This window comes from Gavia stellata, chromosome 15 (assembly GCF_030936135.1).
Source record: "Gavia stellata isolate bGavSte3 chromosome 15, bGavSte3.hap2, whole genome shotgun sequence".
Classification (NCBI taxonomy): Eukaryota; Metazoa; Chordata; class Aves; order Gaviiformes; family Gaviidae; genus Gavia; species Gavia stellata.
The window spans coordinates 1,473,924-1,488,923 of NC_082608.1; the positions used below are offsets into that span (position 1 = coordinate 1,473,924).

General features: G+C 61.8%; 1 protein-coding gene across 1 annotated transcript; it reads left to right on the plus strand.

Moving 5' to 3' along the window:
• The first annotated feature begins 10,356 nt into the window (after window positions 1-10,356).
• On the plus strand, window positions 10,357-12,307 carry TPPP3 (tubulin polymerization promoting protein family member 3). The gene is made up of 3 exons (XM_059824918.1): window positions 10,357-10,544; window positions 11,673-11,826; window positions 12,050-12,307. Exons 1-3 carry the CDS (start codon window positions 10,357-10,359, stop codon window positions 12,236-12,238), a joined length of 531 nt encoding a protein of 176 aa, XP_059680901.1. The 3' UTR covers window positions 12,239-12,307.
• The last annotated feature ends 2,693 nt before the right edge of the window (window positions 12,308-15,000 follow it).

Here is a 15,000-nt window from a genome sequence, read left to right on the forward strand (position 1 = left end):
ATGTTGCTGTTCAAAGATCTTGACTCTGGTGACTCGTCTTTTTCCCTGGAGGTAGCAGCGTCCCTTTACCTGATGCTGTCCATCTTCCAGCAGAACTAGCTGAGAGGCAGTAAAAACCCCACTGCGTTGTCATTTCTGGCTGCTGCCTCTTCCTAAGCCAGGAGTGCCCCCGAGCCCAGTTCCACTCTCCTTGTCAAGGGGGAGCAGTCTCCCCTGATAGGGATGTGCCCAGGGCTGCCACTGGTTAAGGACTGCAGCGTTAGTACTCCGTAGAGTGCTGAGGACTCATCCTTGCGCTGTGTGCTCGCCATCAGACTGCCGTGAGACATTTCTCATACGCGACCAAAAGCAAGAGGCAATAAGGTGGCAAACGTGAGGTAGGCATGTCACTAGAGAGAACTCGAGTGCTTTCCGTAGGAAAGGGCTGTACCCTCCCGGCTCTCTGCACACCAGTACTGCAGGAGCTTTCTGGGAGTGTGCGTGGAAGAGCAAGGCTGCATTTCTGCTCTTCCCTGCACCCTGAAAAGTAAATTTCCCATCTGCCTACACCCTGTCAGTCTTTGGATCATGTGCAGGGGCTTCAGCAGGTGGTCAGGGAGTAGCCTCAGGATTGCCCTGTCCCTATACCGCTTTCCACTGTGCACCCTCAAGCCAGGTTCACCAGCATGTACTCTGTAAGGCAGCATAGTTTGACCTGATCCTCCTTCTCAGCAGCCTGGGGTGCCCCACAGTGCAGCTTTCTCATCAGAAGCTCTGGGATACAGCAGGTCCTGAAACCTTTCCATTTCCTGGGCTGCCAGATCCACATTAGTCCACAGCCAAGCCCAGAGCCTCTGTAGTGCAGAAAAATCCCGCACCAGACACTGGGGCACGTAGCCAGTGCATGGAGTCACAGCACCCTGTGCTGGTGGTGCGAAGCAGAGAGCTGTCTGAGCACCACGCTACAGCGCTTCGGCTTTCCCTGCCCTCTTGGCTTCCCCAGGCAGCATGCCTCCTTCCAAATTCCTGGCTGAGTGCTGACACCAGGGCTGCCAGCAAGCCCAGATCTGCCTAGCAGCCAGCTAACCTCAGAGCCCAGGATAGCAGCTACACGCACACATCCCGATGGGCCTTGCCACCGGCATGGATGTGCCTGATGCGATTTGTCATTTGACAGCCGCGGCACCTGTGCAGTCCCTGCCTCCTGAGCGGCAGCAGCTGGCTTGGCCGGTTGTGCCATTTCTGGACAGGCCCCCGGCGCTGCACACTGCTGGTGTGTGTGATCAAATAAGTGCACCAGCAGAGAAGGGGGAGCCTGGGAAGTCTTTTATCACCCTACCAAATGCATGGAAACCACAACCAACCCTTTCTCCAGACTACGGTGGGTGCAGGTTAGGGAAGGACAAGACAAAGCATTGTCCTACGTGAGTCGAGCTAAGCTGTTCCTCCCCTTGCCTAGCTCAGTCTGCAAGCATTCATCAGAAATGGTTCAGAACAGGACAGGATATCTGGGGACAAACATTCTTTGGGCACAGCCAACACAGGACAGGCAGGCTGGACTCCCAGCTTTGATGTATGCACTTCCCAGCCAGGCTGTTGCCCATCATCCCAGTGCTCACCCTGGCTCTGTGCTGCCCTGAGGTGCACGCAAAGTCCACTTCCCCTGGAGCTTTAGACCCAGACAGTTTTCCTTCTGGAGAGAGCTCGTTTCAGCAGAGAGAGGCAGGAAGCCACCTGCTGTATGTTGAAAGCCTCTGCCCGTTCCAGGAGCACCCCAAATGCCGACAGCTGGCCCGGCTCCCTCAGGAAGCCCCCCAGCACTATCACCTGGCCAACACCACACTGTGTGGTGCTCATGCAGTGGACATTTCAAGTAGTGTTTGCCTTCAAGGAGAAGGCAAAGTGCTGCGGCTGCTGCTGGAAACACGTAATCGTTGCAGAGCTGAAGCTGGAGTAGGGGAGTTGTCCCTTTGCTGAAGGGTTTCTGGGGTAAGTGTGGCTCAGAGACAGGACCATCCAGGCTGAGCACTCCCTGGGACAGTCCTTGGGAAATTCTGGTGAGGCAGCGTAGATACGGTCACTGACCCCAGGCTTCTTTAAAGGGCTGTCTTTCCATCCTTCTCTCTTGTCTGATTTTTGACTCCTGAAAAAGCTGGAATGAGGAGTCTTGACTCTTCATGGAATTATGTGAGCCATTGATTGGCAAAAATGAAGTCTCATGTAGCTGTTGAAGCCGTTATGTCTATGCAGGAAGGGTTGGCCTGTGGTCACGCTCCTTGCAGCTCTGGCCAGTGGTACCTGCTCATGGTGTGACCCTTTGGAAAAGCAGGCGTATGTGGGACCAACCCTTGTGGACCAGCAGGCATGGCACTGCTTGTCTGCAGAGACCAGGTCATCTGCTTCCTGATGGATCCCGGTTAGACAAAGTTCTTCCAGTTGTTTCTCCTCATATCTGTTGTCATCCAAGGAAACTACACCCTGCAGTAATGCTGGGCTTGGGCTTTCCAAAGGCCAGCTGTCCCTCCACCCGGAAAGCGTTGGTAATTTCTCTCCATCAGGTGCCCCTGAGCAGATCTCATGTGTGGTCTTACCCTTTGTCCATGCAAAACCAGTCCCAAAGTCATGTATGGAGCTCTTTAATAGCTCCGTCCACAATAAAATTTTCTATGCCCTTTGCTAAAGAGTTTCCTCCTTTTTTGCAGTCATTCATTTATCTGCCCAGTTGATGCCCCCCAACTTTTCCCTGCACCTCTGATGTCCCAGCTGGGCGTAGCACCTTAACCTGTGTGTGGGTGACAGCGGTCCCCTCTCCGTAGGTCTCTGTGGATGTTAGATGGAACTGCCTTCCCTGAGGGGTAGGGAGTAGACCACCTTCTCCAGACGGTACGTAACTCAAGCTGCTTTCTGTGCCGCAGCAGGATGAGCACCACAGGGAGGAGGCCGGTCCGGCTGTGCACCATGCTGCAGGAAGGCTGCTGCGCCCTTTGGGGTGAGTGGAGCTGGGTTTCCTGGTCTATCCTATGTCCAGGGAAAGAAAGGTCCGGCATACACTGAGGCGGCAGGTTCGGAGCACAAGCTGGGAAGGAAGGGCATGTCCTGCACTTTGCTGGGACATGACCCTCTCCAGGAGCACGGGGCTCACCCTCAGGTTCACCATTTAGTTGTCCTCCCCTTCCCAGACTGTGCTCACCTGCCCGTTGTCCTACTGAGAGCGGCCCGTAAGCCCCAAATTCCCCTGCCACACACACAGACACCCACCTGAGGAAGGGTCTTTGCCCCCAGAGTCCCCGACAACCAGTGCAGAGCCTCACACGCTGCTGGGCTGTACTGGTTCTGTCCTACCCTGCAGGCTTCCCTGCGAGGAGCAGGAGCCCACGCTTTTAGTTGGAGACCAACAGGATGCCCTGGGGACCATGATTTGGGACGTAGGGAAGACATCCTTCTGCTGCCTTCAGCTGAGACATGGAACGTTTTCTCCACTCCGTCGAGTGCTGGAGGAGGCAGAATAAATCGAGGCTGCAAAACATGCAATGCCTTGTCTGTGCCTTGGGGCAGCTGGACGCTGAGCGAAGAGCCCCAGCAGGACGGGCGGCAGGCAGGATCGTGTGTGCCGCAAGGCGTTTGATTTTGGCTGGGGTTTGTGTTTTCACCACAACCACATTAAGGGAGGACTGTTGAAGATGCATGTTGGGCACCCAAGAGAGAAAATGGTGAGACTGAGTTGGTTTCAGGTCCTGGAAGAACTGCTCTCTGCCCCAGATCACTTCCCAGCAAGGATGAACCTTCACAAGCGCGGTTCAGCATCTCAGTTGAGCTGCTTCATGCCGGGAGGGCTTTTTGCAGATGCCGCTTTGCAATATACACGTGCCCTGAGGACCCTGGCTTTGGGTGCCGTGTCGTGGAACTTTTCCACAGCAGGCAGCTGGTACCCTTCCAGGGTGGTCACAGCAGGGGCAGGCACAGCCCGGGAAGAGCCGGCAGTGTGCCCAGGTGGCCAAGAAGGCCAACGGCATCCTGGCCTGTATCAGAAACAGTGTGGCCAGCGGGAGTAGGGAGGGGATCGTGCCCCTGTACTCGGCGCTGGTGAGGCCGTACCTCGAATGCTATGTTCAGTTTTGGGCCCCTCACTCCAAGAAGGACATGGAGGTGCTGGAGCGTGTCCAGAGAAGGGTGACGGAGCTGGTGAGGGGTCTGGAGCACAAGTCTGATGAGGAGCGGCTGAGGGAGCTGGGGTTGTTCAGTCTGGAGAAGAGGAGGCTGAGGGGAGACCTCATCACTCTCTCCAACTACCTGAAAGGGGGTTGTGGGGAGGTGGGTGTTGGTCTCTTCTCCCAAGTGACGAGTGACAGGACTAGAGGAAATGGCCTCAAGTTGCGCCAGGGGAGGTTTAGGCTGGATATTAAGAAGAATTTCTTTCCTGAGAGTGGTGAAACACTGGAACCGGCTGCCCAGGGAGGTGGTGGAGTCACCATCCCTGGAGGTATTCAAGGAACGTGTGGACGTAGCACTGCGGGACATGGTTTAGTGGGCATGGTGGGGTTGGGTTGGTGGTTGGACTTGATGATCTTACAGGTCTTTTCCAACCTTAATGACTCTGTGATTTCCCCACCTGGTTTCCGTCCTTTTGGGACCTTAATGCTGATACCTGTGGGTTCAGCTGCCGAGGGTATTTCTGCTGCCCAGGCGAGGCGCACGGCTACTGCACTGGGTGAGGAGGCTCCATAGCAGACCTGTGGCAGCAACCAAAAGGAAGGCGTCGTATCAGGGTACCGCTGCAGAGGCCAGCATGCGGGCAGAGCGATCCTGGCCACCACACCAGAGGTTTGCAATGACCGCAGGCTAAGCCCTTGCTACAGCCGAGGCCATCAGAGAGGTGGGTAGGGTGACAGCAGAACTCCTGATGCCTTCAGCTCCCCATCGCTGCAGAATTATTGAGGTCTGGCATCCCTGAGCACCTTCTCCAGCACTAAATAAAAGCTGTTTTGCCAGGGCACAAACTCTTCCATTAGCAGGACGCAGCGCCCTGGACTGGCCGTTCCCACCACGAGCCACTGCGGCTTTTTATTAGGAACAAGCAATGCAATTGCAGGATGGTGACAGTTTTCCGGAGTCCTCTAAAATCATAAATCACAGTCCCTGGCCACTCGCCAGCGGCTGTGCCAGGCCTTGCAGTGCCTGCTGTAAGCCTCAGCCTTGGCGTGGGACGTACGCCCTGCTTGCTTTCATCTTCGGGTGTGACTCAAGTTTCTTAGTTTTCTCTTTGAAGTCAAGGGGACCTTACTTTGGGAAATGATTTTTGGCAAGTCTGTTCCTGGGCTCTGCTTTCAACACGTCCTGAGAGCATCTCAAGGGGCTGCCTTGAATTGCAGGGGGGGAGAAGGAAGCTCCTGCCAGGGGACAGAGCTTCTTCCCCCACCGCCTCGCTGCCCTGTGCTGTGCCTGGCAGCCAGGACCCCAGCTCGAGCGGCAGACCCCGCGTCGTGTCGCCGCTGGCACACCCGGCACGCATGCACGCACGCCGCGATCACAACGCTCATCAGCCACAGCTAAGCCCCGTTAATGCCTTGTGGACACGCTGTTGCTGGGGTTACTGTATACATATTGCACAACCTCCGAAACACTTCCCTCTGTTTTGTAGCAACTTGCGCTAGAGAAGCAGCCGTTCCCGCATAACCTCATCCCACCCCAGATGCGGCTGAGCCAGCGACTCATTCCTGAAACAAGATGACTCCGGGGAGCCCGCGGTGCCCAGCCCCGGGGGAGGTGAGAGGCAAAGAGGACGGAGGGTGAGCATGGAGGGTGCTCCAGGGTTGTGCTAAGCTCTGAGCTGCACCCCGGGAGCAGTCACAGCATTCCAGGACTCTACGTGAAGGTGGGGAGACAGGCATGGTCCTAGCAGGGACAAGCCCGGCATCCGAAGCTGTGTCTCGGTGACAATGAGCTGTGACCCTCGGTGTGTCACGGCTAAGCACTGGAGTTTCACAGCTCATCAAGCTCCCCGGGGCAGGAGACAGCCTGGGAACGTCCTGACCTTTATTGGAAGTCGCAAGAAGGGAAAGGTCCCCGGGGGAGCTGCGCACTGAGCTGTGTCCATGCTCCTCCACCACATCACAGGACCTGTGCAACCTCCTCCTCGGCTCCTGCCCGTGCCATGGGCTCCGGACCAAGTCACAGTCTCCTCCCGGGCTTCCTTTTCCGGGCTGCATGAGGAACAGCAGGAGCCAGCCAAGGACGGTGCTCCATCCCAACAGGGCTGTCACAGTGACAACAAATGCACAACAAACCCCGGCCCTTAGGAACCGAAACCTGACCTGCTCAACCCAACCCCATGGGCCAACTTGCCAGCGTGGCTTGGTGCCCCCCGCTCGCCCGGCTCTCCCCACGTGCCGCCTCTTGGTTCTTCAGGCTCTGCAGCCCCCACAGCCGGCTGGAGCTCCGGCAGAAGAGCTGCCGACGTGCCCAGCTCCCGCTTAGCTCCTGCCTGCTGCCAGCTCGGTGAATCTGGGCTCTTGCGCTGCCTGCTGCTGCCAAGCCCTGCCAGAGCTGCTGCAGGCTGGATGCTCCAGCCGGCGTTACCTGGGCTCCTCTCCGGAGCTGTCAGCTGGAAGCAGAGCCAAAGACACCTGCTTCGGTGAGGAGGTGCAGGGCAAGCTAAGGACAAGGCTGTACCTTCAGCAAGACCTAACCGCCCACCTCGATATGGCAGCCCTAATTATTGCCCTCCCCTTAAAGCAGAGAGCAGGTGAGCAGCTCTCCGCTGCTTTCTGCGGGGTGGGATGACAGCCCTAGGTCCTTGCTGGCCTGGGTGGAGGCCAGTTTAAATTCCCACTTCGCAGCCAGCCCCTGTGAGCTCTGAGCCTCTGCGCTTCGGGACCTGCTTTCTTATTTTACGAAGAGCGGGAAGCACGCGTGTTCAGGACAGAGTCCTCCTGGTGCCACCTCCTCCGTGCAGCGCCCAGGCTCTCCGGCCGTGTCTGAGCTCTACCAGGACAAGCCGGACAGAGGAGAAACACTCGTTGGTGAGGTCTGCCCGGGCTCTGGCATCAGGCTGGTCCAGCCCTACTAGATGAGCCTCCACACCTGCCCACCCTTGACTGTCCCCTCTTGTCCCCTCTGTCCTTGCGACCTGGCAGCCGTGGGTTGACACCCTGCCTCTGGCTGGGCTGTGAAACAGCAGCTCCTGCCGATGGAGGGGTCACAAGGCTGGTTGGGGGATGTGACCAAGTGGGGTCCTTCATGTGGCTGTGACCATCTGGGGCTACCCAAAGCGGCCAGGTGCTGTGGCATGCCTGCGTCCTCTGACACCAGCCCTGGCACTGACCTCCAAGGCGGGAGGTAAAGTCAGTGACCCCAAATCACAGACTTGCAGAGTTGGCTGTTGGTCACCTCTGGAGGTCTCCGGACCCTGCTCCAAGCCAGGACCAGTACGAGCGGGTTGCTCAGGGCTTTGTCCAGTCAAGAGTTGGCAGCAAGGTTCCAGCCGAGAACACGTGTCCCTCAGCCAAGAGAGGGGGGGTTGTCACGGGGGCAGTACCCCAAAGCAAATGGCTCTGGGTGCAAGAGCAGAACTGTCCCCTGGGGCAGCTCAGCCATGGGGACACCCATGTTCGTCCTTGCCCTGCAGCTCCTCTGCACAGGGACCAGGGCAAGCAGAGACCGCAGGGTACCAAAGACTGCCTGCCTTGTTCGAGCTGCTGCCCAGCTCCCCAAGCTGATTTACCCGCAGGACCCTGCACGGCAGCAGCAAACCGCACGACACGTCCCCTTGGTGTGAACAACTCCCGGTGATGCTGCAGCTGGCCGTGCACGATGCCCTGCGCCCGCCGGAGCGAGGCCGGGGAGTGCCAAGGGAGCGCCGCGGGCTCTGGGCAAACAGCTGAGGTGGGGCCGTGAGTAAGTGATGTGGGTTGTGTCAGGACTCCATGGCAACCACAATATTTGGGTGCTGCTTCAGCCCGCAGCACCCGCTGGGAGCCTCACATGTGGTTGGGCTCTGGGCAAGAGAAGCCAGCAACCACGATGGACAGCGCTGGCACGCAGCCGGCTGCCTGCAGGGTTGCTCCAAGGGTGTCCCACCGGGCCGTGCAGAGGGGACAGGCGCTCGCCACAGTGCCTGGCACACCAGGACAGTTGGCATTCGTCCCCACAGCCTGGGCGGTGGCCTTCGGTCCATGGTGTCACCCACCAAGAGAGACTGGTTCCTCTATGGAGGGGCACGCTGGCCATGTGGGGCAGGGGACAGGGCTGCAGGGCAGAGCATGGGGGGGCTGCCAAGGGTGAGCCTGTGGTGGTGGGGTGGTGGAGAGACCTCGTGGGGTGATGGGGGGACCTTGCGGGGTGGAGGAAAGACCTTGTGCGTGATGGTGGGGCTTTGTGGGCTGATTGGAGGGGCCTTGTGGGGTAATGGAGGGACCTTGTGAGGTGCCATTAGGGCTTTGTGGGGTGGTGGAGGGGCTTCATGGGGTGATGGAGGGGCCTTGTGGAGTAGTGGAGGGGCTTCATGGGGTGATGGAGGGGCCTCATGGGGTGGTGGAGGGGCTTCATGGGGTGATGGAGGGGCCTTGTGGGGTGGTGGAGGGGCTTCATGGGGCGATGGAGGGGCCTCGTGGGGTGGTGGAGGGGCTTCATGGGGTGATGGAGGGTCTTCGTGGGGTGGTGGAGGGGCTTCATGGGGTGATGGAGGGGCCTCGTGGGGTGGTGGAGGGGCTTCATGGGGTGATGGAGGGGCCTCATGGGGTGGTGGAGGGGCTTCATGGGGTGATGGAGGGGCCTCGTGGGGTGGTGGAGGGGCTTCATGGGGTGATGGAGGGGCCTCGTGGGGTGGTGGAGGGGCTTCATGGGGTGATGGAGGGGCTTCGTGGGGTAGCGGAGGGCGGCCCAGAGGAGGTCCGGGACGGCTGCCCGGGCTCCATCTCCCCGCCCCGAGGGCGCTCCCCGGCCGTGCCGCGGCCCGGGAGAGGCGGGAGGGGGCGGCCCGGAGCCCCGTGCGGGCGCGGCCGGCGGCCCCTCCCGTCGCCATGGCGGCGCCTTAAACAGGCGGCGGCGGCCGCCCCCCCCGCCTCAGAGCGCGGCGCCGGGAGGTGAGTGACTGAGCGAGCGAGTGCCGCCGCGGCGGAGCCGGGACCCCCCCGCCCCGGGGCGCGGCGGCAGCGGGAACCCCCCGCACCCCCGGCTCCGGCCGCTGCCCGTCCCGGGGCCGGTGTGCGGGGACGGGAGGGGGGGAACCGAGCGGCTGCGCGGGGCGGGGGACCGCCGCTACCCCGGCATCCCCCAGCCGCCGCCGGCTCCCCCCGGGCGGGGAGTGTCCCGGCTCCGTGCTGCGGGGCCGTGCGGGGCCGCTCCTCCGGGGCCCGGGGCGGTGGGTGCCCGGCGGGAGCCCGGGGGCAGGCGGGGACCAGCGGCTGCCCCGCCCCGCCGCTCCTCCCTAGCGACGGTCGCCAGGCAGCGCCGCTCCTCCCTAGCGACGGTCGCCAGGCAGCGCCGCTCCTCCCTAGCGACGGTCGCCAGGCAGCGCGAAGGCCGGCGGCGCAGCAGCCGAACCCGCTGCTCCTTCGTGCCGGCTCTCCGGCTCTCGCCGAGGCCCGGGGGGGCCCATCCCGGTCCCCCCGCCCCGCCTGGGCACCGGGCGAGGTACCTGCTCTGTGCCTTGGGGTGCTGGAGCCACACCTGGGTACCGCTGCGCCCTGTCCTGGCTGAGATGCAGTGGGCGCTCAGCGCATGGCGAGGGATGCTGAGCTGGCGGGGCGAGGCGGGCGAGGCGACGGCAGGCGGGGAGCCGGGGTGGGGCAGCGGCTGCGGTGCTGTGTGGGGGCACAGAGGCCTGTCTGTGACTTGCCACCCCGGTGCCGCTGGCTGCAGGGCACTGTGTTTGGGCCAGCCCTGGGGGGCAGGTCACAGAGCTGGGGTGCTGCCAGCTCCACGCAGGGGGCTGCGGCCGGTGGCAGAGCCAGCGGGGCAGGGGAGAGGTGGGCTGGAGGCAGACAGTGGTGCCATTTCTCATGATGCGTGAGCAGGAGGAAGGCGGCTGCATTGCGTCATTCCTGCAGAGCGCTCCCGAAGGGACCGGCTGATGCGCTCATTCCTCTCCAGCCCCTGGAGCCGACAGCCTCGCTGCTGGCAGCTCTCAATCCGGAGCCTCCATCCCTCAGGACACCCCTCAGCTGTTGGCCTTGAGGCTTGTCAGAGGCTGCCGCCAGCCCTCACCCCACACCCGTAGGCTCTGCCAACGCCCCGGTCCTGCCGCAGTCCCTCTGCCCTCACCAGCCCTCCTCTTCCTGCCCTCGCGGACCCGAGAGCAGAGCCGGCTGAGCTCTGCCGGTGCTGTCAGCCAGAGCCTGGGCAGTAACGGGCCCCTCTGCCCCCCTGTCCTGCAGCCCCATGGCCGGGAGCGCTGAGATGGCATCCCTGGAAGAGAGCTTCCGCAAATTCGCCATCTACGGCGACACCAAGGCTACGGGGCAAGAGATGAATGGGAAGAACTGGGCCAAGCTGTGCAAAGACTGCAAAGTCACCGACGGCAAAAGCGTCACCAGCACTGATGTGGACATCGTCTTCTCCAAGGTGAAGTAAGTGACTCGGCTTTTCAGGGCCTCCAGCCGCTCCGAGGCTGGGGATGCGCTTGAGGTGCGGGCAGGGTGCCTGGGTGCGGTGGTCCCCGGGGAGGCGTGGTACCCCGGCTGCGTGCCCAGGCCCCCCATTCCCATGCTGCACTCAGCATGGAGCGGGGGTGCTGCCCTGCGGCATCCTGCCTTCAGGGAGTTCGTGTGGCTGCTTTTGCAAGACCTGATACTAAATTAATCCAAGTTTGGGGGGTGGAAGGCTCAGATTTTGGTGCAGAGGCTGTGCCCCTGCTGCCGCTCCCAGGCATCGAGGTGGGCCTGGTCGGTTCTGCCAGGTTCCCATCTAGCAAGAAGGTGCCTCAGGGAGCAGAGGAGGGTGCTCAGGGGTGTCCTGTGTGACGTGGCGCGGCCCACCCGTGGGCCTGGCCAGCCCACGCCTGAGCCTGGTCTTTGCTCCTCAGAGATCACAGGGGCAGCTGAAGGGCTAAAGGCACCTGGGGCTGCTTTCGGGGTCCCCGAGGACAGGCTGACACCCGACGTTCCGCATCAGGGTGGAGGAGCAAGGATGGGTGGGGAGCCTGCTCCCTCTGCACCCTCTGTCCGGGCATCCCCTTGTTCCCTGGTGGGGCCAGGAGGGTCTGAGCACCGGGAGGTTTTCGGTGTGTAAGAGGGTGGGTCGCTGTGCTTCCCCGGAGACGAGGAACAGGCGCTTGTGGGACAGATGCTCTGTGCACGTCCTTCCGAATTTGACCAGAGAAGGACTGATGCCTGCCGGGGGAGACAGGGTGCTGGGCATCCCATGCAGGCTGGGAGCAGTGGGAATGGATGCGTGTCCCCTCCTGCCACCAGCACCCAAGTCCCAGGGCTCTTCCATGCATGGGCGAGGTTTTTGGCACCAGGGACTTTAACAGCATGTGGCTGAAAAGCTCCTGGAGCTCAGCACCAGCTGTGCCCAGCCCGACCCGTTCAGCTGGGACCGCCCTGGCCGTAGCTGCATTTCGGAGGCGTGCGAGAGGCCTGAGGCTGGTGGAGGAGAAAGCCGGGGTCTCCCCCATGCAGCTCATCCCACTGCAGCCCTGTTTGGAGGCGCACCCTGAAGACGTGCTTACGGCAGCCTGGGGTTTGTCCTTGCAGAGGGAAGACAGCTCGTGTCATCAACTACGAGGAGTTCAAGAAGGCGCTGGAGGAGCTGGCCCCTAAGAGATTTAAGGACAAAAGCAAAGAGGAGGCGTACGAAGCCATTTGTCAGCTGGTGGCAGGGAAGGAGCCCATTAACGTGGGCGTCACAGTGAGTGAAGAGCCCCTGGGAGCAGGAGGGCTGGTCGGGAGGGGAGGACAGAGCTCTGCCTGCAGCAGAGCAGAGACACTTTCCAGGGGATGCTGGGTGCACCGGGGATTGCACAGGTCCCTTGGGCACAGCAGGGTCCCCAGTGGGTGTCAGGAGCTTGCGTGGGGCAAGGGGTGAAGGGGATGGGGCGTGTTCTTGATTCCCATTGCCCATCTCCCTGCAGAAAGCCAAGACGGTGGGGGCCGTGGAGAGGCTGACGGACACCTCCAAGTACACGGGCTCCCACAAGGAGCGCTTCGATGAGAGCGGCAAAGGCAAGGGCAAGAGCGGGCGGGAGAACATCGTGGACACCAGCGGCTATGTCAGTGCCTACAAGAATGCAGGCACCTACGACGCCAAAGTGAAAAAGTAGGGAGGGGTGCCTGTGGCGCCCACCGCCCCGGTCCCTGCGCGTTGGCCATGGGGCCGGCGCTCACGTCAGCCTCGGGACATGCCCGCGTGACGCAGGGCCCGGGAGGCTGCGCTGGGGCCAGCCCCAGGCTGGCGGGATGTCGGTCGCCCAGCGCTGATGTGATTGGGAAGTCGCCGGGCCGCGTGCTCTCCCCCAGCATTCTGTCTGTCTGTCCCCCCCTGTGCTGTGACCCACCAGCCCCTCCTGTCCCCCCTGTGCTGTCACCCCTAGTAGCCCCCTGTGACCGGCAGCGCCCACCTTACTAACAGCACTCCTCCTCAGGGCTCCCCTGCCCCGCTGGCACCCAGACCTTCCCTACCTCAGCCCTGGCTCTCGGGGCACCCTCCTTGCTAGTCCCACTGGGGACCGCAGCCCGCTTTCCCTGCAGACCTCCCAGGGACCTGCCTTAACCCTGCACCAGTTACACCACAGCCACCTCCTTCCTTCCCCACCGGCGCCTGCCTGTGCGGTGCCCTCGCCACGGGGCTGCCTGGCTTTGCCGCTTGCCCAGCACCGCAGGAGGCTCAGACCCTGCCGTGCCGTTAATGCCAGTGCTGCCGGGATGCTCCTGGCCTGGCCCCGGGATGCACCCCAGGAGAGCTTGGTGTTGCCTGACCGTTGGCAAAGGTCTCCGACCTGAACCCTGTGGCCTCCCGCTGCCTCCGTGAAGCCCAAACCAAAGGATGCTGCAGACCCACACTGTAACCCGGCTCTGCAATAAAGCCCCGTCCGCACTGACGCCCCCGGTCTGGTTGTGTTCAGTGGGACTGAGCAGAAAGCCCCTTTGCCCGCTCGCCCAGCCGGGCGGTGGGAGGCTCGGCCGGCCGTGCCGCCCCAGGACAGCCGTGCCGTGGGCTCGGCCCTGGCCCCCGGTGGTTTTGGCAGCTCCTGGCTGGCCCCGAGTTGCCTGAGCAACCGCAGGCACACAAACACGAGCGCCTGGCTCCCGCTCCTGCTCTGTTTGCAACCAAACACATGAGCTCCTGGTAACGATCCCTGGGAACAGGCTGGGCTCTGGGATGGGACAGTGGCTCCAGGATGGGACAGCGGCTCCAGGATGGGACAGCAGCTCCAGGACAGGGTGGCCGCTCCGGTGCATGCCTGGGTACGCAAGGCTGGGTGCAGGCACTGCCATCCCCATCCCCGGCACGGGCAGAGCCTGCTGCAGCGCTGCCTGTGTGGCAGTGCTGGGCTTTCCAGCTAGATACCCACCTCCGTGGTCATCTGTTCGGAGCTGAGCTCCCTAAATAACCCCCAGGGGTTATTTGGCAGGTGCCTCAGCCGCGGCACTGGCACTGCCCACGCCACGAGGGATGTGCTGGGGGATGCATGCGGGTTGGGTGGGCTTGTTCCCTGCCATTGCACAGCCCTGCACCTTCTGCATCCCAGCCACTTGCTTTTTAAAACACAGGCAAAGGAAGAGGTTGTCTTCTTCTGGGCTGGTTTCAGCCTCACCCTCAGTGAGGGTCTACCAGTAAGTGTCTACCAGTGGCAGGTGGGGGGTGAGGGCTTGGGGGGCAAGGGTGGTTGGCGTTAGCCCTCCTCTGAGCGGGTCAGCGGGATTTCGTGGCTGTCTGAGCCCCCAAATACTCTTCCCAAGATCAAATGTTGCTCCTGTCAAAAAGTTGCTGCCAGGGGGGGCTTTAACCCTTTGCTGACTGCATTGCCCGGCTGCAAAAACGAGGTGCAAAATTCCCAGGGCAAGGCTGCCCTGCATTGCCTCGTGCTTTACGCCAGTGCCATCCGCATCCTGGTCCTTGCGCGCAGACTTGGAGGCTTTGCGAAGGAAGACCGTTCTGAGAAGAGGTGAGCAGGCCAGGCCCCGTGGGACTCACCCCCTGCACGTGGCACCGCTCAGGACCTGGTGGTGGAGCGAAGGGTGGTACCCGTGTAGGGACAGCTCTGAAGGGGAGTTGTGGGTGCTGACATGCTTTTGGTACTGGGAAATCAAGCCCGGGAAGGGGATTTCTGCCCAGTTTTAAGCTTGCGTGATGCAAGAACAGCAGCTCTGGCATCCCCGCATCCAGCACGGCATTCGGGAGCAACAGTCGTTCCTCCTCCAGCTGCTCACCCCACCTCTGCCTCCGAGGCCGGAGGCCTCAGCAGTTCGGTGGTCCGTCTAGCAGCTGCTGAACACCCATGGTTCGTGAGCCCGCAAGGAGGGTGGATGGGTCCTCACTTGGCGTTACCTCCGTAAGTTCATCTAGAAGCAAGGGGAGCTGAGCTGCCGCTGCTCAGGTGATGGAGCAGCCGGGGCAGGGACTGCGGGACCTCCCCCCGGACAGCCAGCTCGGCCGAGCCTTGCCATCAGTCGCTTGCGTCCTGCTCTGAAGCCTGAACAGAAGCAGCTTCTTCGCAGCCTGTGACGCCGTGGCAGAGGTCCGGCGGCGGCTAGCAGTTCCCACGCACCGCCAAACCGCCCAGCCCAAAGGTGCTCCTTACCCGCTCCAGCTCCTCTTCAAGTTCTCCACTGCTCACTCCACAGCTTACATGGGACTTTTCCCCCTCCGACCTTCTCCTTGTTCCCAAGGAGGCAGCTCCCGTGCGTGGTGTTCCCTGCGCGGGGACAGGGCTGGGCGGTGAGTGTAGCAATGGCCAGAGCACTCTGGCCAGGCTGGTCGGCACCGCGTAGTCTGGTATCTCGGTTCTGCCAAACCAGCCCCGGGAGAATTAGCGCCGGTCAAGACCCAACAGGGTCTAATGGCTGCAAAGTGCCTAAAATC